At 42.7% G+C, this 24,173-nt stretch overlaps 1 protein-coding gene across 1 annotated transcript in view; it reads left to right on the top strand.

The window, feature by feature from the left end:
• Positions 1-24,173, top strand: part of LOC135104504 (uncharacterized) — a 142,206-nt gene that overhangs the window by 87,560 nt on the left and 30,473 nt on the right. The window contains exon 4 of the mRNA XM_064012069.1: positions 19,202-19,235. Within this exon, the coding sequence (XP_063868139.1) occupies positions 19,202-19,235 (34 nt within the window). The remainder of the gene's footprint in view (positions 1-19,201; positions 19,236-24,173) is intronic.

Below are 24,173 nucleotides of genomic sequence, written 5' to 3'. Positions count from 1 at the left end.
AAGCTCTTGGCTTGCTTTGCTTTTCACTTACAGTGAATTATTCAGGCTTTCTCACAAAGCAGCTGCGTCATCCAAGTCGCCATGGTTTCCTCCCCGAGGTGTTGTCCTTGGTACCAGTGGTCCTGAAGGCGTGGCAGGACGTCTGGGTCAGCTAGGTGACCTGTGATTGAACTCATGGGCGACTTGACAGAGGTCGCACCAGTCAGCGACACTGACCGCTTCACTACATGCAGTCATTGCTAAGTTCAACCGTTTAAATCAACGTAATTTAATAGTTCTTGATATCATCCTTCCATTTCGTTGCCTACACCACTCAGTCGTGAGGTCAGCGGTGACGGGAAGGCGAGACGGTCAGCGAGTCATAATTCTAAGCCTCCTGCTACAGGAAAAGACTGTACTGGTAATCACAGGAATTATCAGAACTCTAGTTAAAGTTACCTTTCGAGGAACTAAATATTAGTTTTGCACTTAACACAAATACAAATGCAAGTTTGCATGTATGAAAATGTATCATGCTAAAACATTTAGGGAGTAAACTCACATCACTGTTTTCATAAATATTAGCTGAAGACGAATAAAACTATTGCAAACTAAAGGTACGTTTTTCATTACGTATACATCCCACAAGACTACAGCATTTTATGATAGTTATCAAACATACGAATGAGGCCACTATGTGAGATGAAACTTTCTTAGCGCAGACCAGCATTCACTTGTAAGAGATCCCAATGTGTAACTGAAAATCCGGAAGTGCTTCCGCACCAAGTTTTGTCTCAAGGGACGCGGCCACCTTGATGTCTGGCTGCCCTTGCCATTGTCACCGAGTTGCGTTTAACACAAGGCAGCCTCATCCCGCTTCTCATCGAGCCCAACTATTAAACATAACTTCGAACTCATTTGTTCTACTTCAGCAAAGAACCAAATTAAAGTGAACCCGTAAGCACAACTCTTACTTCTAAGAATTCTCGGTTATGTCTACGGGTCCTGTAGTCTTCTTACCTCCCTGATACACAGGCGCTGCGTGTGTCTGCATGACCGCTATTGTCTATGTGTCAGTATCATAAGGTCGGATTTATGACTTACAATATCATAACATTTAAAACTTAGAAACTGGTTAAAGGAACCCAGTAAATAATAAGTTGGAATTTTGTTATCACAAAGACCGAATGGCGCGCACGCAGCGCGTTCCCCGTAGGTGTTACCTTCCTGATCTGATCACTCCGTAATGTTAACGAATATCGTGATGGTATATATATATATATATATATATATATATATATATATATATATATATATATATATATATATATATATATATATATATATATATATATATATATATATATATATATATATATATATATATATATATATATATATATATACACATATATATATATATATATATATATATATATATATATATATATATATATATATATATATATATATATATATATATATATATATATATATATATATATATATACACATATATATATATATATATATATATATATATATATATATATATATATATATATATATATATATATATATATATATATATATATATATATATATATATATATATATATATATAAAAGCATTTTCCTAAAGTGTTTCTTCTAGTTACATAAGACTTGAACTTTTCTGTGTCCTAGTGAAGAGTTAAAAATCCCACTGTCCAGTTTTCAATTCAATGTCATCCTAGTCCATATAATAAAATGGGCAACCGTTCACATTGGCTTTAAAGCAAATGTAAAAGATGCATGTTTTTAATAAAGGTGTGTTATGTGCCGCGATGAATGCCGTAGCCAGGGGAGGGACATTTTTGTGAATATTTCACCAACAATGGAAATTAGTTTCATTTGGTGTGAACTGCTGCGAGCCCTGCACCCCCACGATTCCTCCCGTGCCTCGTCTTTTGCCCCCTCGATCGTGCTGCTCCATGTCGTGAGCCACTACAGTCTCAGCTAATGTTGTGAGGTGGCCTCAGCGCGTCCTTTGCCACACAGGGGGCAGTTCCGGATGGCCACTGGAAACGGTGCCTCGTTTGTGTTTCCTGGCTGGACATGTTTTTATTTACCAGGACTTATGTCGTAATTCTTGGGCTGCAGGTGAGGCTGGAGATACGGCCAATGACCTGCTTTATGAGGGTACTTTGTAAAGTCCAAACGACACGATCCGTGGCATCCGAGGCAAGGCTTCCGGCACGGCGATGTGGTGTGGCGCGCAGGTGTAGAGAGAGAGAGAGAGAGAGAGAGAGAGAGAGAGAGAGAGAGAGAGAGAGAGAGAGAGAGAGAGAGCCCAAAAATAACATAAAATACACGTTCATAACAGTACAGACGATGCCTTCCTCCTCCATAACATTCCACAGGTCTAGCTGCCGCCGAGCACAACGTCAAAATTAGCCACCGTAACATTCCTGCACCTAAAGAGGCGGAAGCATTTCACGATCCCCGGTGTAAAGGTCGCGAGTCCGCCGGGCTAAGCAGGGAGGGGAGGAGGGAAGGAGGGTGGGAGGGGTCTGGCCAACACACGTCACTCAGTCACACCAAAGGGATTTTTTTCTTTTTTACATTTCTTCACAAGGCGCCATTGTACGAGAGTGAGATGAAAGGATACACACACACACACACACACACACACACACACACACACACATGTAAAGATAAAGCAAGTTAAAGGTTACACATCGCACCAAGTTACGTAAACGCGAGGGTAGGAAAGGTGGACCCCGGATGACGTCACAGGCGCTGGGAGTGACGCTCGTTTTCTCTGAGGGAACGAAAGACTGACGTACGTAGAAGTGTGAGGGATTTTTTGTCATAATGATACGGCATGAGTGAAGGCTTGGGAGGAGTGGACTTGGATGAGAGTGGTAATAGAAGTAACAGTAGTAGTAGTAGTAGTAGTAGTAGTAGTAGTAGTGAGGAAACCAGCTGACAACCGCCGCTTGAACCATTGGCAACCACTTAAATATCAGGCGGTGGCATTTGTTTTAATTTTGAGTGGGTTATGGTATTCCTGTAATATTTTTCTCACCTTACATAGCTAACTCAAATCTAAATCTTAATTAGAAGAAGTAGTAGTAGTAGTAGTAGTAGTAGTAGTAGTAGTAGTAGTAGTAGTAGTAGTAGTAGTAGTAGTAGTAGTAGCAGTATTAATTGTTGTTGTTGTTGTTGTTGTTGTATTAGCAGCAGCTGTGTCTCAGTAGAATCGAGTAACAGAAACACATGTGGTGCAAGTGAAAGAGGAATAGATAGGCCTCCAGCTCTATCCCAGTGCCACCTCGTATCCTAAGGCAAGAATCTCATACTCAGCACCACCCCTCCCACACTACACCAGTACACCACGCTCTGGGATAATGGTGTTCATTCCGTCTCTTTTTTTTTTCTTTTTTTTCTGCTTTCATTTCTTCACCACTTTACTAACGTGCCCCCCACACACGTACACACTTCCTACTGCGGCATGAAAAAGAAGTGAGAATACAAAGACTACAACTATTTTCCTTGACAGGCATTACTTTACACCTTACGTCACACATTCAGTCCCATTTCCACTCCATATTCACCCTGTCCTTTCCCATTTTCTGTCTCATTTCCATCGTCATCTGTTTTATTTATCTATCTTTTTTCCCTTGCAGCTTCCACTTCTACCTACGAGTCGCTCAGGTTTTACGCTTTCAGTTTCATAGTCAACAGCATTCATTTGACTCTCATCAGCAACTCTTGCAGTTTTTACATCCTGTCCACTTCTACCTTTTCTTGTTTCTATCATTACCTCTCTTCAATACCTCTACTCCACTTCTCACTCTGCGTTTTCCTTCTACTTCCACCTCCACTAAAACCACCGCCCTCACCTCACAATCCATCCATTTCTACCTTCTCTCGTTTCCATCTCCACCACACATCACACCATCTCCGTCCCTACATCCACCCCCCAGCCTTAGTTCCAGTACTCAATACCTTCCACCTACACCGAGCAAGCGAGCGGGGAAGCCAAAAGGCGAAGTGAAAGATGGACACAAAAATCTGAACCCTATAGAAACGTAACCTTAAGTCGGTGTAGAAGTAGCCCACCAGCTTGCACCCTGCCGTAGTCGCCCTCTGTTGCCCACCGTCCTCCCCTGCTCCCTTCCCTCCTCCGTCCCTCGCCGCCCCTTCCTCATTACAGGCTTTTTGTCGTCCCTCTCCCCGCCGCCTGCCTTCCGCGTGGCCGGCTGTGAATGGCGCGCCGAATGATCATTATTCGCGCCAGAACCAGTTTGTCATTCCTTTCACCATTTGTCATTCGTCTTTATCTGGCTGGGAATTATTAGTTTTGTCTGTATGCGTGTGCGTTATTGATTTTATTGATTCCTTTTGATGTTATTCGTGTTTTTTCATTGTTATTATTTTCTTCGTCTGTCTTGCTCCAATGATTTTTTTTTTCCGGTGTTATTGATTTATTTTGTTTTCTTGATTGTTTTTACTATTTTTTGTTCCGTATTTCGTTAGAGTGTGTGTGTGTGTGTGTGTGTGTGTGTGTGTGTGTGTGTGTGTGTGTGTGTGTGTGTGTGTGTGTGTGTGTGCGTGCGTGCGTGCGTGCGTGCGTGTGTGCGTGATTGAGTGCGTGCATGCGTGCGTGTTAACGTGAGTGACTGAAAAGCTTATGCCTATTCTTTTCTTTTCAATCTTTTCTTTACCTTTCTCTTTTAACCCTTCCTTTTCAGTCTCTCGAGGCGGCAGGATGAGTGTGTCTGATCCTTTTAAGGAAGCTCCTCCTCCTCCTCCTCCTCCTCCTCGGTCAGGCTTCTCTCTCACAGTTCCAGCCTTTTATTTTCATTCCCAAAGTTCACCGTAAGATGTTGGGCGTCTGCTATGCCTCGACTTATGACGATGCGATACAGGCGACGAGATGCGACAAAGACAAGACGAAACACAGACGACCAAATACGGCACAGACACAACACAGATGACGAGAAGACGCAACACGCACGACAGCACCAAGCCGCAACACAAGAAAAACTAAGACGCAACACAAATACCACCAAGACGCACGCAACACACACACGATAAGACAACGCCAAGACGCAACACACATGACAACATCGATACAAAACTGGCGACAACAACAAGACGCAACACACGACAACAACACAGACACAACACAAACGGCAACTAAAAAATAAACGCAGCACAAGCAAAAACAGAATGCAACGAACACAATAATACCGCCACACAGCACAAACAACAAGACACAACGCACTTGACACCAGAACACAACACAAACACAACCCCAAGGCCCATCTTGCTAATCTGGAGTCCTGTCACCGATCTCGTCACGCCGCCACGCCCGATACATTTCTTCCCTTCAGTGTGGGTGGGGACGACAAAGGGTATGGGATGGGGGTAGAGGGAGAGAAGGGGGAGGCTTCGGGCAATCAGGGGCGCGCTGACCCCTCCTGATTGAGTCCGTGGCGGCGGCAATCAGGGAAGCCGTCGAAACCTGAAGGCAATCAGGGCGAGTGTGAGGTTTTGGCGCCGGTTCATGTCTGTCTGCGCGTCTGTCTGCCTCTGTGCACGCCCGTTCGTCTCCGCCTGTCTCTTTTTTTCACGAGGCGACAGACCCGCAGACAGACAGACGGCACACCTTGTTTCAGAGATGGATAACCACGTGTGTCTCTGGTAAGTAGTGGTCGTGGTGGTGGTGGTGGATGAACTGATAGGAAGGAAGAAAAATGGTAGTTAAGAAGAGAGAGGGAGAGAGAGAGAGAGAGAGAGAGAGAGAGAGAGAGAGAGAGAGAGAGAGAGAGAGAGAGAGAGAGTCAGCTGCAGGTGATAGTATTGAAAAGAAACGCGTGTAAAGGTCAAAGAGATAAGGTGTGGCATGTGTGAACGTCAGAAAATACTGAAGACTGCCAGGCATGGTGGACGTCTAGACTGGAGCGTGCAGGAGGCGCCAGTAGAGTCACAAGGATCGTTCAGTGTAGCACATTAGGATCACAAGGATCGTTCAGTATAACACATTGGGGTAACAAAGGATCCTTCAGTATAACACATTAGGATCACAAAGGATCATTCAGTACAACACAGTAAGATCACAAGGGTCGTTTAGTATATACCCAAGTGCAACACATTATACACGAGGATACATAAGTAGACACAAACCTGAATACGTAAGAAATCACGTGTATTATGTGTATTTTTAGAAGAGGTTATTAACTGAGGAGATACAAGACGCCAGAGTGAATCCACGAGGATCCCACATATATTAAATAAGCCATAGAAGTAAATCCACATCCCACCTGCTTACTAAAAAGGAATGTGGTCTTTGTCTTATTTGCTTAAAGTCGAGAACCTGCCACTGACGCGTTTATGGGGGAAGATTAATCGGCCGACTAACCATTCTTGGCACAGCAGCAACCAGATCAACCATCATTGTTGTAGTTGTGGTGAGAGAATTAAGGAAAGGAAGAAATGAGGGCAGGATGAGAGAGAGAGAGAGAGAGTTTTCGCTGTTCACTAAAGGAAAAATATGGTAGGCTGTTAACTGTTGCAATGCATCACGCCCTTTGTGTCTGCTCTGTCGTGTCTAGTTAGTGTTGTGCTGTCTTGCCCGCCGGGAGGTAAAGAACACGATAAAAAGTGTGAATAATTGCAAATCATATTATTCGGGACATTTCGTAAAAAACAGACAGTGAAATTTCCAGAGATTTTGACTGATTTGTCGAGATTTGGCGTCCCAGCAATGTCATGTAACAATCTATTAAAAAAGCTTATAACTTAAAGTATTTCTTAAGAGATTGACTGACTGACTGACTGACTGACTGACTGACTGACTGACTGATTGAAATTTCCAAAGATGTTGACTGATTGATTGAGATTTGGCTCCTGAACAACAAGATCATAATACTATCATTCAAGAGAACAAATTATCAAGACACCTTCCCAACTAAACTCTTCGCCTTGATAGGAACTCTTTCCTACTCAACTTTTGCGGGAGCGTCAGTTAAGCAGGCTTTCTTTAAGTCCTCTGTAATCCTTGAGCACCTTTCTTCACTTTCTTTACACGTGGAAAATAAAAGCACCCGACGCAGACGACCCGGTGCTCCTGATCTACTGTAGGAAAGCGGAAGAGATGACGGGGAGAAGATGCTCTTTAAGACTAAACACTGGGAAAGAGATAAACCAGGAAAGGACTCACTATAAAGCTAAACTCGTCGTGATATAAGTAATGCAGGCGTCCACAGCTCAAACAAGTAGTAGTAGAAAGAATAAAGTGTCTCTTAAATTCAAGCACCTAATAGAAGCAATGAACTGTCTTTAAAGTAAACACGTATGATATAAGTAATGAAGCGTCTCTTTAAGGTCACGTCAACCCTTAAAAAAAGATGATAGCGCGTATCTCTTTAAGGCCTCTCTGCCGCGGACCTCTTGACTTCATTGCCTTCATAAAACTATCACTGGGTCATGTCAGTGTCCGCCAGGAGGTTTTATTTCCGTCCTTCTGTCAGTGTGAATGTAACGAGGGCATCACCCAACCTGCGTCACCGCCACCTTTACCATGTTCGCGTGTTAGGTTCATTAGTCCTTGCCTCTTTTACAGTAGGAGATTGGTCTTTGCAATTCTTACTTCTGTCCTTCTGTTGATACGAATGTAACGAGAATATTACGCAACTTGCACCACCATTACCATCCCCATTTCCACTTGTTGGATTCATGAGGACTTTTCTCTTTTACTGCTAGAAAAATATGAGGGTAGGAAATTAGTCTTTGCAAATCCTACTTCCGTCTGTCCATCTACCAGAGTATAGCAAGGACATCATCCAACATACATCACCATGGCCATGGTTCACGTGGTAGATTCATGTGTCTCAGTGTCTTGTACAGCTGGAAGAATATTGGGAATAGGAGATGGGCTTTTGCAAATCTTACCTAGACAAGCGTAACAAGAGAACATAAGAAAATCGTTACTCTTTGGCCATTTTATTTATCTCCTGCAGATACTGTTATACATGTAGATACGAAATAGGTTAATATACATGTAGACCAAAGTTCCACCACCAGCAGCCAGGAAACCGCCGCCCTGGAACTGTGATAAAGCCTCAATAAGAAGCCACATCCGTCCTGGGCCCTGAAGCCTTGCACTCTCGGTTGTCGTGTTGCCTCATTGCTCCTGGTGGTTCTATGTTACTCTGTGTTACCCTGTTACTCTTGGCTGTCGTGTTACTCTACTGCCGCTGGTGGATCTGTGTTACTCTGCTCGTTTCGTGGCCGGAAAGTTATGGTTCGGTCCCGATTCACTTAACTTTATCACTGGGAATGGTGGCGCTGTCTCCCTTGCAACGTAACTCAATAAGAAAGACACTGATTCGCGGGAGATGGTGCATAGATGTGGATCAATAAACGCACGTCACCCCCATCATCATCTGACGTCATCCTTTGTATGCCCTGCCTGTTTTTCCACATGCGTGTTTTTTAGCTTCGGATTCTTTTTTTTTTTTTTTTCACGTGGTTTCATTTATTTTTGTAACTAACCTTTTGGGTGCGCGACATATACGTGAAGAGTGATAGAGAGAAAGGGCAAGAGACAAAAGGAAGATAAAAATAAATAAATATAGACGGATGGAGTAGGTAAGGGAGGAATTGAAAGGAAATAAGTTTCGGAGGGTGATGTGTACGAGTGGATCTGCTAGAGGACAGCTGTCAGAAATATCGATCCTGCATAGACGTGAGAAAACCTAGAGAGAAAAAGATCGCATATGACCCCATCGTTACGGGACGAAATAGTTAATTGATAAAACCCTTTACACGCCTTTCAACTTTAGGGTGAAGAAGCAACACAAATTCAAGCGTGAACTAGTGTGTTGCCTTAATTTACTGTTTCTTACAACCTGTAAGAGGAAGAAGCAGCGAGATGAACGCCTGGAGTAGTGGTGGGCTGCCTTTACTAAAGACGGCGCCGCCCCGTTCTCCCATCGCTTCATTACTCCACGAGACACACCCAAACCCCAACACGCCGCCTCGCCGCATCCCGAGGCTCGCCTGACAATTACACCAGCGTCGCCTTCCTCATTGTCGCCAGGAAATTACTTTACGACAAATTTACTAGCGTGTCTCTGCCTCATTTTCCCGCGCAACGAACGAGGCAACTTTAGCTTTTATTACATCTCTCAGCGTGCTAACCTTTTCACTGCCGGACAAATTTTCCACGTAAACACCTGCAAGTTTTCAGACGCAAATTTTTGTATGCGTCTCTTAAATAGTTTTGTAGTCTTGAAAACTTGAAGATTCGTTTCCTATCTCGTTTTCTGTGTTCATGCAAACGATTTTCTTTTTTTTTTTTCTTTTCTTTTTTTGACTGTGCTTTGAGTGTCAGTAAAGGACGATCGTAGCGTTAAAAGGATGAAGGAGGTTGGCTAAGGGCTATAAAACTTTTAAAAATGGCCACCTAATTGCTCATGACCCAAAAGTTAATAGAAAAGATGTTCCATTTAAGTTCTGGAGGTGTCTTGATGCTCATCTCTTAAAGCGGTTTACAAGTCGGGATAAAGAATGAAGCATAAAGAACAGCAAAAGAGGCAGGACGTTCCAGAGTTGATATACCTAAGTCATCTAAATATCTTGTTCTGTACTGTGAAATTCGAAAATCACTGGAAGAATAAGTTATTTGTGAGATGTTCTAAATGTGTTGTATTTTGTTCAAGGAAATGTCAATGAAGAGACTCTTTCCGTGTGTATCTCTATTGTTTTCTGAGTATTTTATCTTATATAATATTTTCAGGTCACTGGCAGGATTACTTATAAATAACGAGATACAGTGTGCTCTCCATTTGCATTTGTTTAAGTCATTCTTGCTGGTTAGTATTTTAGTACCTGCATAAATGTCTATATATACATTTTCATTTTTATTTGGATATCTTGTTTTATTTCGCACGATTTTTAAGCCACTGGCAGAATGCTTTACTGATGATTAGGTGCATTGACAGTGCTCTTCATGGACGTATATCAGGAGGTCTTTTGCAGAGATTTTAGGGCTTATGTAAATATCTGTACATATATTTCCATTTTTATTTGGATACCTTGTTTTATTTCATACGATTTTTAAGTCACTAACAGAATCCTTTACTGATGATGAGGTGGAGTGAGTGTGTGTTCTTCACTGGCGTTTTTAAGCGTATATTTTGCGGAGGTTTTAGTGCCTGCATAAGCATCCGTACATATTTGCATTTTAATTTAGATATTTTCTTTTATATCACATATTTTAAATCAAAGATGATGACATGCAGTGAGTGTGTATTTTCATTGGCTTTCATTAAGGTCTCTCTTCCCAGTGTTTTAGTGGCTGTACATATATTTGCATTTTCATTTAGATATCTTGTTCAATTTCATACAATTTTTAAGTCACTGGCAGAATGCTTTAGTGGTGATGAGGTGCAGTGAGTGGTGCGCTCTTCATTGGCGTTTATTAGTGCGTCTCTTGCTTGTGAAGTTTTAGTGGCTGCATAAATATCCGTATTTTTTTTTTTTTCTTACATCCGGTCAGTCTTGCTTTACATCACGAATTTTATGTTACGGGTGAAGAGGTGTAGTGAGTGTGTTCTTCATTGATTTATGTTGAGGCGTCCCTTGCTGGGAGGATTTCTGGCTACCACTTAAATGTCGGTGGTGATGAGATCGCTCCCACCTGTGACTCTTCTCTCCACGCGCCGCTGTTTCCTCATTTCGCTACAATTTGCCGTGCGCAGATGTGATTCAGGCGTGCACTCGACTCGCCTCGCCGCCCGCCCGCCGCATCTTTCTTACTCCTCACTTATGTAATTCTTCACTTCTTCCACCCTCAATTCCTTCATTTCTGCCTCCGCTGTTTACTCACTCACTCAGCCACTCACTCAATCAATCAATCAATCAATCAACCACTTTAACTCACTCACTCCATCACACGCTATTGTCACAATTGCAGTCTTCTCGTGCGCATCTCCCGCCTCTGATTTTTTTTTTATTTTTCATTCCCGTGGCAGAGAGAGAGAGAGAGAGAGAGAGACACAGAGAGAGAGAGAGAGAATATATCATGTAAGTTCTCGTGCTCTGCTTCTTATGTATTATTCCGCCTAGAAATGTCATTACAAGAACAAAGTTTCCACTCTTTGATCCTCGAACTGTGATGAAGTGGCGGGGCTTTCAGGCATTTATCTTGTGTGTTTATTTATTCATATATCTATCTATTACTTTCCCGGTGTTACGTGTCGTTGATCGGGCGCAGTAATAATCTTTTCATCTGTCTTGTTTTATCTCGTTGAATTGAAAGGTGGATCAGTAAAGGGAAAGATTAAATGAAATGTGTAGTTGTGTTCACTGTTTCTGTCTCCCTGTTTCCGTTTGTATCTCTCTCTCTCTCTCTCTCTCTCTCTCTCTCTCTCTCTCTCTCTCTCTCTCTCTCTCTCTCTCTCTCTCTCCCAACTAGTTATCACTAAAAACGAGACAGTTGACTCACTCACTCACTCACTCACTCACTCGCTTGCTCACTCACACACATCGCTGCAATCCCCTCCAACATTTCATATCTTTCTGACTCATTCCTGTCTCATATCGCCTCCCATTCACCCCTGTCTGGATCGTAAACACTGCCAATCTGTCTGGAACTCCGATATCACCAACGAACTCCACCCTGTCAAACCTTCAAATTTATCCCCTCACATTACTTCGATGGGAAACAGGTTTAGCTCGTATTCGCGTACGATACACCCGCATATTTCAAGGTTATTTAATGTTTCAAGACCCTCCTCTCTCTCTCTCTTCCTCTTTCTCTCTCCTTCCTTCCTTCCTTCCTTCCTTCCTCTCCCTCTCTCCTGCCCCCGTCCTGCCTGCCTGCCTGCCTGCGTGCCTGCCTGCCTGCCCACCACCGCATTGTCATTGTCCACTGGCTATAAGTTAGCTGTTTCTTGATTGCCTCAGGACATTATCACGCCGTATTTTAGCAGGCTTTCCCTTTCCCTCGCTTTCTAAGTCTTATACTACCCTCCCTCTCTCTCTCTCTCTCTCTCTCTCTCTCACCCTTTTGATTTCCACGGTAACTCTTAGCTTTTAATCTTTACGCCTGCATATCCAGTGTTACCTCCTCTCGTCTTGTGTTCCATGATCGTTGTCTTGTGGTGATGTGTGTGTTCCTAGATTCTTTCGTTATGTTTTGCTAAATTATTGGCTATTTTTGGTGGTAATAGTGATTCTTTCTCTCCCTCTCTTCCCCATTCGTTCATTCAATTTTTTTTATTCATCACTCTCTCTCTCCGTCCCCCTCACTCACGTTTTCCCTTAGATTAATTTGTAATTTGTGACTAAATCATTGTTTTCTCTTCGTAGGAGTAATACAGTTTAATTCTCTTTCTTTGCCTTTCTCTCTCCCTCTCTTCCTTACTCATTCACTCATTTGCTTTTCTTTTTTTTTTTTATTCAGACATTCTCTCCTTTCCTCTTCCCTCCATCCCTCCCCCCTTTCCCTCCCTCCCTCCCTCCCTCCCTGTCATCCCTCTGAGTAAATATGAATGTTTTTAATGCGCGGTACATTTTATATGGTGCCTTTTATGTATGTTGTATATCCACAGTATAGATTTATATCTATATTTCTGTCTTTGGGTAAATGTGAACGATTTTTGTTTTTCGGTTTAATGTTTGCCAAATTCCGTATCGGGTGGTTTATGGTCGTGTGGGTACTATGGGAATTTGATGGTGGCCCTATATGGTCACTAAAATGTTATATGGGGGCACTTTCATGATGAGTTTTGTATTTTGATGTATTTCTAGATTAGTGGTTCATGATTTATTCGTCTGCCACTCTTCCTCCTTCCCTTTTCGCCTCCATTCCCTCCTCTTTCCCTTTTTCTTCCCTTCCTCTTTTTTCCTTCCTTCCTACCACTCCTCCCTCCACCTTTCTTCTTCCCTAATTTTCCCTTCTGTCTCCCTCCCTTTCTCCTTCTCTTTCACTACTCTCCTTCTTCTCTGAGTCTCCTTCTCTCCTTCCCTCCTTCCCACTTTCCCTTCCTTCCACCATCACCATCCTTTTCCCTTTTCCTTCTCTTCCCCTCCTTCCTTCCCTCCCTCCTCTCCCCTCTCTCCCCGCAACACTCACCTGCACAGGTAATATCACATTCCACCTTAAGGCAACACAATGCACCCTCCTCCTCCCCTAAACACAGCTCCCCCATCTTCATACACTCTCTCTCTCTCTCTCTCTCTCTCTCTCTCTCTCTCTCTCTCTCTCTCTCTCTCTCTCTCTCTCTCTCTCTCTCTCTCTCTCTCTCTCTCTCTCCCCCTATTCCCAGCCCCACGTCCTCCTTCCCTTCTTCCTCCTCCTCTCCCATCCCTTCCTCCTCTCCTCCTCCTCCCCTTCACTTCTCCCCCTTACAACCTCCCTCACTCTCCCTTGCCTCTTACACTCTCCCTCTCTCCCGCCTGCACCTCATCACTCCGAGGCAGCCACACACACACACACACTCTCCCTCCCTCCCTCCCTCCCTTCCTCCCTACCTCCCTTCCTCCCTACCTCCCTCCCTCCCACACTCTCTACTCACTTCCTGTCTCTCCCGCCACGCCTCACTCTCCCACTCTGCTCTCACTCTCTGGCTCTCACTCCCGCCTCTCACGGCATCCAAAAAGGGGGAAAAATATATATGGATTGGCAGCGGTGGTGGTGGTGGTGGTGGTGGTGGTGGCGGTGGTGGTGATGGTGGTGGTGATGGTGGTGGTGGTGGTGGTGGTGGTGGTTGTCTTTCTTTTCATCTTTTTTTCAAGTATTTATTTTTGTTAATTATGTTCTCTCTCTCTCTCTCTCTCTCTCTCTCTCTCTCTCTCTCTCTCTCTCTCTCTCTCTCTCTCTCTCTCTCTCTCTCTCTCTCTCTCTCTCTCTCTCTCTCTCTCTTTCTCCTCGATGGTGATTGGTCGGAGTAAGTTGTGGTGCCCTTCACTGATTGGCTGTCGCGTGTGGTGAGGCAAATGGTTCGCTGTGATTGGTTCTCGTCCCCTATCACGAGGCAAGAAGTCGTTGCTGATTGGTTCGCGGTCTGCAGGTGTCTGTCTCCTGATTGGGTGAAAAATTTATGAAGGTTTTGTTTTTCCTTTTTTGTTTGTGTTTCTTGCACCTTGTTGTTTATTTTTTCTGTTTTCCCTTTAATTCTTCATCAGTTTTTTTTGTCATTTTTGTTATCTTCGTTTTCTGTCTTCTTCTTCTTCTTCTTCTTCTTCTTCTTCTTCTTCTTCTTCTTCTTCTTCTTCTTCTTCTTCTTCTTCTTCTTCTTCTTCTTCTTCTTCTTCTTCTTCTTCTTCTTCTTCTTCTTCTTCTTCTTCTTCTTCTTCTTCTTCTTCTTCTTCTTCTTCTTCTTCTTCTTCTTCTTCTTCTTCTTCTTCTTCTTCTTCTTCTTCTTCTTCTTCTTCTTCTTCTTCTTCTTCTTCTTCTTCTTCTTCTTCTTCTTCTTCTTCTTCTTCTTCTTCTTCTTCTTCTTCTTCTTCTTCTTCTTCTTCTTCTTCTTCTTCTTCTTCTTCTTCTTCTTCTTCTTCTTCTTCTTCTTCTTCTTCTTCTTCTTCTTCTTCTTCTTCTTCTTCTTCTTCTTCTTCTTCTTCTTCTTCTTCTTCTTCTTCTTCTTCTTCTTCTTCTTCTTCTTCTTCTTCTTCTTCTTCTTCTTCTTCTTCTTCTTCTTCTTCTTCTTCTTCTTCTTCTTCTTCTTCTTCTTCTTCTTCTTCTTCTTCTTCTTCTTCTTCTTCTTCTTCTTCTTCTTCTTCTTCTTCTTCTTCTTCTTCTTCTTCTTCTTCTTCTTCTTCTTCTTCTTCTTCTTCTTCTTCTTCTTCTTCTTCTTCTTCTTCTTCTTCTTCTTCTTCTTCTTCTTCTTCTTCTTCTTCTTCTTCTTCTTCTTCTTCTTCTTCTTCTTCTTCTTCTTCTTCTTCTTCTTCTTCTTCTTCTTCTTCTTCTTCTTCTTCTTCTTCTTCTTCTTCTTCTTCTTCTTCTTCTTCTTCTTCTTCTTCTTCTTCTTCTTCTTCTTCTTCTTCTTCTTCTTCTTCTTCTTCTTCTTCTTCTTCTTCTTCTTCTTCTTCTTCTTCTTCTTCTTCTTCTTCTTCTTCTTCTTCTTCTTCTTCTTCTTCTTCTTCTTCTTCTTCTTCTTCTTCTTCTTCTTCTTCTTCTTCTTCTTCTTCTTCTTTGTTGGCGTCGTCGTCGTCGTCGTCGTTTTCGTCTTCTCCGTCTTCCTCGTCTTCTTCGTCTTCGTCTTCGTCTTCGTCTTCTTCTTCTTCTTCTTCTTCTTTTTCTTCTTCTTCATCTTCGTTGTCTTTTTCCTCTTCATCTTCATCTTCGTTGTCTTTTTCTTCTTCATCTTCATCTTCGTTGTCTTCTTCGTCTTCCTCGTCTTCGTCGTCTTCTTCGTCTTCTTACCTCTCATCCTTATTTCTCTTTCCCTCTATCGTCTCCTACTCCCACCACCACCACCACCACCACCACCTGCACACACACAAGTTAAGCCAAGCCAAGAAGACTCCTCCTCCTCCTCCTCCTCCTCCTCCTCCTCCTCCTCCTCCTCCTCCTCCTCCTCCTCCTCCGCCTCCTCCTCCGCCTCCTCCTCGTTGCATCCGCTTCCCACGACACGCCTCACGCCCTCCTCGTCCCTCCCTGCACGGCTGGCTGGCTGGGAAGGGGCTGGAAACACTTAGTAAGGAGCGTACAAGTGCTGAAAACATTTAATAAAGGGAGAATAAGGCCTGAAAAATACTAGAAAAGAATATAGAAGTGTAGGATATTAGAGTTATAATTTATCAAGGAGGGTAAAGGAACTGGAAACGCTTGGTAAGAAGGATAAAAGAGCTAGAGAAGACTAACTGGGACCGGAAGGATACAGGATTTCGAATTTATCAAGGTATAGGAACTGGAAACACTGACAGCGGCTGGAAAATACTATAATGCCGGAAATAATTTATAAGAAGAGGTATTGTGACCCTGCTGTGATATTTTTAAAGGTGCTAGAGAGAATGATCGTGGCTGAGAAGAAGCGCAAACGGAACATAAGAGAAGAACAAACAGCGGGAAACTAGTGATCGAAGCTGTGAAGGAACTCAAAGGGACACAAAGGAAAAACGAAGAGTCGGAAACTGGAGCTTTGAAAGAAGGCAAAGAAACTTCAACATCAAGGGAATTTATCTTAGAGGAGAGCATTCTGCCTACGTGAAAGGAAGCTGGACATAGGACAGCGCAAAGACATCTCATCTAGACACAGAAGGGAGGAAAATAAGCGACTGGCGTTGACTAGAAAAAGGGGCAAAGTAACGTCAAGGGAATTGAACTTAAGGAAGAGCATTCTGAGCGTGCTTGCAAGGGAGCTGGACATTAGGCAGCGTAAATCCATCACCTCACACAGACGCAGAGGAAGAGAGGTAGATTTTGACGAGATTGTAATGTGAACGTGAAGAAGATTAACGTATCACAGAAATTTAGCTTAAGGAAGGATATTTTGAGTGCAAGAGAACCGGACATTGGAGTGATAAGACAGTGCAAAGCCATCTCCTCACCCAAACGAAGAGCAAGAAAGCTGGGTTTTGGAAAGCTGTAGCGGTAAAACGTAGCGAAAGGAAGGGGCTGCACTGTCAAGGGGTTTCACTGGAGGCGGGGGTGGCTGAGGGAATGGCTGCGGACAGGAGTGGAGGCTGGAGGGACTGTGGGGCTGTGGGGCTGGAGGAGGTATTGACAGGGGGAGAAACTGAATACTCCTGGCTACGTTAGGGAGGGAGGAGGAGGAGGAGGAGGAGGAGGAGGAGGAGGAGGAGGAGTGGCGGGCCAGAAAGGAAAGAAAATTTATCCTTGAAGATATGTGTGTGGTCTGGAGGAAGACTGGGAGGAGAGAAAGAGAGAAAAGAGAGTAAGCTGAAGAAGATGGAGGAAACTTGGGGAAATTGGAGGAAGAATGGAGGACGCACTGAGGGGAGGGAAGGAGGGAGGAGAGAGAGAGAGAGAGAGAGAGAGAGAGAGAGAGAGAGAGAGAGAGAGAGAGAGAGAGAGAGAGAGAGAGAGAGGAGATGGGTTTTCGAAATGACAGGAAGAGATAGACAAAGAGAGAAAATGAGAAGAAAAATTAGATAGGGAAGAGAGAGAGAGAGAGAGAGAGAGAGAGAGAGAGAGAGAGAGAGAGAGAGAGAGAGAGAGAGAGAGAGAGAGAAATGCATGCCGATGGAAGGAAGAAAAGAGAGGATGAAGGAGAAAGATAAAAAGAAGAAGGAAAAGGAGGAGGAAGAGAAAGAAGAAAAGAGAAAAGGAAGGAAATGATAGTACTGTGCATGAAACAAAATGAAAAGGAGCAAAGTTGAAGAGGAAGCGAAGGAAGAGGAAAGAGGTACTGGCACCCTGGAAGAAGAAAAAGAAGAGGAGGAGGAGGAAGAGGGTAGGGGAGGGAGGGAGAAAAAAGTGGAGACGGAAGAGGGATGGGAGGGAAAGTAAAGTGAGAGTGTCGCGGTGGAGGAGAGGAAGAGGAAGAGGAAGAGGAGGAGGGAAGATGGAGGGGGAAAAAAGAGGTATTGATGACCCAGAGGAAGAGGGGGAGGAAGAAGAAAGAGGGAAAGGGTAGGAAGGAGAGTGTATTGTAGCGGAGAGAAGAGGAAAAGGAGGAAAAGAAGGAGAGGAAGAGAGAAAAATGCAGTGGTGAAGACGAGTAAGAGGAACAAAAAGAAGAAGGGAAGCGAAAAGCGAACAAGAAGTAGGTAGGATAGGAGTGAGCAATAAGATTTTGGAAGAGAAAAGAGAAGGAAGAGAAAAGAGAAAAGAAAAAAGTTAATGTATCGTACTGAAAAAGAGAGGAAGACGAAGAAAACACGAGAAAAAGAAAAAGACCCATTAGAAGTGAAGAAGAGAGTTAAGGTGAGGAGAAGAAGATGAACTAGAGGAAAGAATAAGATGGAAGACAAAGAGGAAGATTGAGTGGAGGGAAGAGGAGGCAGTACGTTGTGTTGGAAGAGAAAAGGAGGAGGAAAACATAAATCAAAAGAAAAAGGAAAAGGAAAGGGGAAAGAGGAGAAAAGGCGTGTCATGAAGGAAGACTTAGACCAATAAAGTAAAGAAAAGAGGAAGGGAAGGAGTAGGAAGAGGAAGAGATGAACTAGATAAAGAAGAAGCAGGGTAAAACTAAGATGAATGTAATGTAGTGGAAGAAAGAAGAGGAAACGGAAAGAAAGGAAGATAGCTACATAAAACTGACGTGGAGAAAGAGAGGGAAAAATAAGAGAGCTACGAAAGGATAACATAGAAGAAAAGGGAAGAAAGGGAAGGATCTAGAAAAAAAAATAGATGGAGAAAGAGAGAGGGAGAAAGGAGAAATATACAGGATGAGATGGAGGAAAAGAGAGAAAGGAAAGGATGCAAAGGGGGTGAAGGAAAGGAAGGAAAACACCAAGGAACGCTACTGTGGTTTAAGAAGAGGAAACAAAGAGAGGGAAACTGAAAAAAAAGATGTATTAAGGAAGAGAAAGAAGAGAGACGATATGGAAGAAAAGGGAAGAGGAAGGAAATGACAAGGAGTGAGGGAAAGGAAGGAAGAAAGGAAAAAAAGGAGGAAAAGAAATGACAAAAAAATAGATTGTAAAAGGAGAGAAGGACAGGATAAGATGAAGGAAAAAGGAAGAGGAAATGAATGAAAAAGACTGAAGAAAAGGAAAAGAAATGAGGGAGAAACAATATCCCGGTTCGAGAAAAATAGGGCGAAGGGAGAAAGATAGAGAAAAGTATAGATTAAGAAAGGAAGGAGAGGGAGAAAATAGGATAGGAATAGATGAAAGAAAAGAGAGTGAGGGAGAGGAAGGAAGAGAGGAGAACTATTGTGACGAGAAAAAGAAAGAAAGGATGAAGTAGGAAAAATAGATTAAGAAAAGGGAAGAAGAGAGGGGAAAGGGAGGAAGAAGAGGATGAAAAAGAGTAAAGGAGAGGAAGGGAGAGAGAGAGGAACACAACTGTGACGAGGAAAACAATGAGAAAAGGAAGTAGGAAAAATAGATTAAGAAAAAGGGAAGAAGAAGGGTAAAAAGGGAAGAGGGAGATGAAAAAGAGAGAGAGAGAGAGAGAGAGAGAGAGAGAGAGAGAGAGAGAGAGAGAGAGAGAGAGAGAGAGAGAGAGAGATTACTATGCCTTGTTTCGGTACACCTGACTCACCTGTGACTCACCTATGGGAAACTAATTACTCGTGTTTGTCTCTTTACAGCCACCTGGTGCGGCCCCCTCCCCCCGCCAGCAAGGTAAGAGAGAGAGAGAGAGAGAGAGAGAGAGAGAGTAAAGGTTTTAGCAACGTGGCTTTTAGAAGTCTGCAATATATGTATGCAAATGAAGAGGTTTGTTAAAATATTCCCTTTAACCTTCCTCTCCTCCCTTTTCTCATTCCTTCCCCCTTTCTTTCAACCTTCCTTCCTTCCTTCCTTCCTTCCTTCCTTCCTTCCCTCCGGCTTTCTCTTTTTTTTATTGCCTGCCTACCGCTCCTTTTTTTTTGTTTCTCCGTCTTTCTTATGCCTTCCTTTCTTACTCCTCCTCCTCCTCCTCCTCCTCCTCCTCCTCCTCCTCCTCCTCCTCCATTCTATTCTTTTATTACTTTGACTATATCTCTTCAACGTTCATCTCTTTTCCTCCATGTATATATTCCTCTCTCTCTCTCTCTCTCTCTCTCTCTCTCTCTCTCTCTCTCTCTCTCTCTCTCTCTCTCTCTCTCTCTCTCTCTCTCTCTCTCTCTCTCTCTCTCTCTCTCTCTCTCTCTCTCTCTCTCTCTCTCGCAGAGATACACATCCTTGGATATTTCGGTGAAAATAGATAATGTTTCCTTCTCTTCACGAATTATGCTCCTCGTTATCCCTCTGTGTGTGTGTGTGTGTGTGTGTGTGTGTGTGTGTGTGTGTGTGTTTCGGAGACGGTTTTAGATATCAGAAAGTTGCATAAATTTGGTGAACAACGAGCCATTCTCTCTCTCTCTCTCTCTCTCTCTCTCTCTCTCTCTCTCTCTCTCTCTCTCTCTCTCTCTCTCTCTCTCTCTCTCTCTCTCTCTCTCTCTCTCTCTCTCTCTCTCTCTCTCTCTCTCTCTCTCTCTCTCTCTCTCTCTCTCTCTCTCTCTCTCTCTCTCTCTCTCTCTGTGTGTGTGTGTAAACTTAGACCAAAAATAACTCAGTAAGGTTGCTTCACTGGTAGATAGAAATTACAACGAAAAAAGAAAGAATAAATAAGAAAAAAAGAAGGAAAATGTATTTACCTTTATCTGAAACGAAAAATAAGAAACATTTCTGTTCGATTCTTCGTATTTGTGTTCCGACAAATAGAAAATAGAAACTTTTATATACGTCTCATCGATACAAAAACATTTATGAATTTTTACATAGCAGAAAAAGCAGGATTTCCGCTCCCCGCTCTCGGCCTCTTTCTTTGCCATTGAAGAGGATGAGTCGGCCTTCCTCGTACAGTGAGAAGTCTCGCTGCGTTTCAAAGGGGAGTGATGTAAAAAGAGGTGGTCGTGGTATTGGTGGTGGTGGTGGTGGTGGTAGTAGTAGTAGTAGTAGTAGTAGTAGTAGTAGTAGTAGTAGTAGTAGTAGTAGTAGTAGTAGTAGTAATCCTTATCGTAGTAGTAGTAGTAGTAGTAGTAGTAGTAGTAGTAGTAGTAGTAGCAGTAGTAGTAATCCTTGTCGTAGTAGTAGTAGTAGTAATAGAAATAGTAGTAGCAGTAACACCACCACCGCAGTAGTTGTTGTAGTAGAATTAGTAGTAGCATCGTTATTATCAGTACCACATAAGAACAAAGAAAAATAGGGGAAGCTACAAGATGCCATCGGTCCTACAATTGGAAGTCCCTGTGTAAAACATAGGTACACATCACCTATCATCCCAGTCCACAAATATGTTTAGGCTTATATTTAAAACTCCCTTTTGATTCGGCAATAACAGCATGACTATTGACTCTATTCCATTCGTCTTTCACGCTATTTATGAACCAGTTTCTTCCTTTATCTCTCGTAAACCTAACTTTATCGAGCTTGAAATAAAAATTACCATTACAGGTCAAGGAAACGTGGATATCAGCTTTGCCTTGACCTTTTTTTTTATTGTTTTCCCTTTTCTCGGGACTTCCTTAATTTACTTACCCTCCTCAACACGTCCTGTTTCCTCATTCTGGTGCCTTCCGTCGCCACCACTTGTCCTGTCTTCCTCTCCTTCCGCTGGTCCAAGTTTTTATCTCTTTTCTTTGCCGCTGCTGGTGTGTTCTGCCTCCGCTTTTGTTGTTGTTTTCTTGGTGCTGCTTTTTTTTTTTCTTTTCTTCTTCCCCAGTTTTTTTTTCTTTGCATTATTTTTCCTTGTTTCTCTCTCTCTCTCTCTCTCTCTCTCTCTCTCTCTCTCTCTCTCTCTCTCTCTCTCTCTCTCTCTCTCTCTCTCTCTCTCTCTCTCTCTCTCTCTCTCTCTCTCTCTCTCTCTCTCTCTCTCTCTCTCTCTCTGTCTATTTATTAATCTATCTATCTGTCTCCTAACCTGACTATCTATCTACCTACCAACTCGCTATGTACACCTCTACCTAATCCTCTATCTATCTATTCACCCCTCTTAACATCCCTCTTCTTTCCATATTAGTTACTGAAGCGCCCCCTAGGTGGCAGACCCCCATAGCAGCCTGCAACACTTTCCACTTTCCCTCTGCTACACTACTCCTTCAAGCCGTGGCCTGACCCTTACGCCATTAGTCTCAAAATGGAAGAATTGCGTCCCTGAGGCGGCGACCCAGATGGCGGTGTGGACTCTCGCGTTTTGCTTTAGTGCGTCTTGGCCTCGTCTGGTGACTGTGGCTGGTGATATGTTGTTATGTAATGTTAAAGGTTGTTCTTGTTTAGCATTCATTCTGTATGTTTTCTCTTGTTTTCCTTTATTTATTTATTTTTTGTTATTATCAAGTCATGATGTATTATTTTTTTTTCCCCCTTTTCTTTTCTCGTCTTTTCTTTCATTTTATCTGTTATTCTTTCGTCTGTTTCTTCATTCTCTCATTATCTGTGCTTGTGATGTGTTATTTTCATTCTCTTCTGTTTTTCTTTCTTCATTGTTTCGTTTCTTTTCTTCCGCGGTTGTATTTCTTTTCTTTATTCTATTCGTTTCCCTTCCTTTTCTCTCAGATTTTCCTTGTTTTGTTTTGTTTGTGGTCGTAAACTTTCTCTTTTCTTTCAGTCCCTTTCTCTTGTTTTAGATCAACTGTGGTCATAATGCTTTTCCTCTTTACCATTTGTTTTCCTCCTTGTCTCTTAGATTTTCATTTTCCTCTCGTATGTGGTCGTTATTTTTCCATTTTTCCACGATTTTTCTTTCCTTCTTGTCATTATTATTTTTCTTATCGTCTGTAGTATTGATGTTTCCTTTTTTTTTTTTTTCATTTGCTCTCCTTCTCTGGCCTTCATTTCCCGAGCGTCTGTATCTTCCAGTTTTCCTCCCTTCTCATTTCTTCTCTTGGTCTTTCATTTTCTCATATGTGGTCATGTTTGCTCTTTTCTTTCTTTCTTTTTTTCCTTCCTTCCCTCAATTTTTCATATTCTCCCTGTCCGCGGTCTCTCTTCATTTTTTTTTGCTTATATTTTCCTTTTCCTTAACCTTTCACTTTCTCAGCGCCTTGGTGGTAACATTCTTTATTCTCATTTTCCTGCTCTTTTTTTTTATTTTTAATTCTTTCACTTCAGCATCGTGTGTAATAATAATATTTCCTTTGTTCATATTATCTTCTTTATTTCTCTTTTTTTTTCATTCTCCCTCTCCTTTATTAATCTTTCATATCCCCATCAATCGGTTATAATGCTCCTTTTTTTCCCATTCATTAATTAATTCTTCCATTTATTTCCTTATTTCATATTTCATCTCTTCATTTCCTTTATTTTTCACTCTCTTTCCCCTTTATTAACCTTTTATTTAAGCATCAGGCGGTTATAATGTTCCTTTTTTCACCCATTCATTCATTCATTCTCTCATTTTTCCCTGCATCTCCTGCTCTTTCATATTCTCCTTCATTTCCCTCTTTTCTTCATTTACCTTCCCTTAATCAATCTTTCATTTACCCCATCAGGCGGTTATAATGTTTCCTTTTCTTCCTCACTCACCCATTCATTCATTTTTCCTCTCATTTTCCCTCAATTTCCCACTCTTCCATTTTCTGTTTTCTTCACTCTCCTTCCCTTTATCAATATTTCATTTACCCCATCAGGCGGTTATAATGTTCCCTCTTCCTCCCCGTCCATCAATTCATTTATTCATCCTCTCATTTTCCCTCCATCTCCTACTCTTTCATTTCCCCGTCGTCCGTGTCGCTGTTCCTCTCCATCTCTGTCTCTTTTATCGTTTACCGCGCGCCCAGTCGGGTTGTATTTTAGCGGTAATGGCCCAACCCTGTACCAGCGCGGCCCGTGTTCCCCGCCCGAGCCGCGCTGCTGCACTGGATTAAAGTCACACTCATATAGTCAAGGTGAATGGTCATGTGCGCTTGACTGTCAGCCACTCTGCGACATGCAAAAAACACGGGCGGTGCTGGCGTGGCATAGCGGGTCGTTGTAGCTTACTCTGCCTTACTCATATGGTAGTGAATAGAGGATATGTTCCATCTCTCCCTCTCTCTTCCTCTCTCTCTTGTTCTCATTAGGGCCACTGTCGCTCGAAGGAACACTGCCCAGCCAGCGGTAATAGGCGAGTGTCTTGTGCCCAACTGGAGTGAGGCGCAGAGGGACTGAGGGACCAAGGCTGAGCGCTTGAAGGACCTGAGGGATTAGAGACTGCAGGACTGGAGGGCGTTAAGGCTGAGCGACTGAAGGATTGTAAGGTTAAGGCAGTGAGGGAATGAAGGATGCAGAGGCCGGAGGAGTGAAGGATTGTAATGTTAAGACAGTGAAGGAGTGAATGATGGTTGAATGAAGTAGTGAAGGATTGTAAGGTTAAGGCAGAGGAGGTGAAGGATGCAGAGGCTGGAATGAATAATATTGGCTGAGGGAGTGAAGGATTGTAAAGTTAAGGAAGCGAAGGAGTGAAGATAAAGACTGAAGGGATAAAAAGTAAAATGAAAGTCCTTTGATGGTGAGGGTCTTTGAGGTTCAGGCAGTGAGGGAATGAGGAAAAGACGAAAGGAATGATGCACTGGAGAAGCAAATGCGGCGAAAGAATAAAACATGAAAGAATGATAGCGT

The sequence above is a fragment of the Scylla paramamosain genome, chromosome 1 (genome assembly GCF_035594125.1).
Source record: "Scylla paramamosain isolate STU-SP2022 chromosome 1, ASM3559412v1, whole genome shotgun sequence".
Lineage (NCBI taxonomy): Eukaryota > Metazoa > Arthropoda > Malacostraca > Decapoda > Portunidae > Scylla > Scylla paramamosain.
This window is presented reverse-complemented; position numbering and strand designations above follow the sequence as displayed.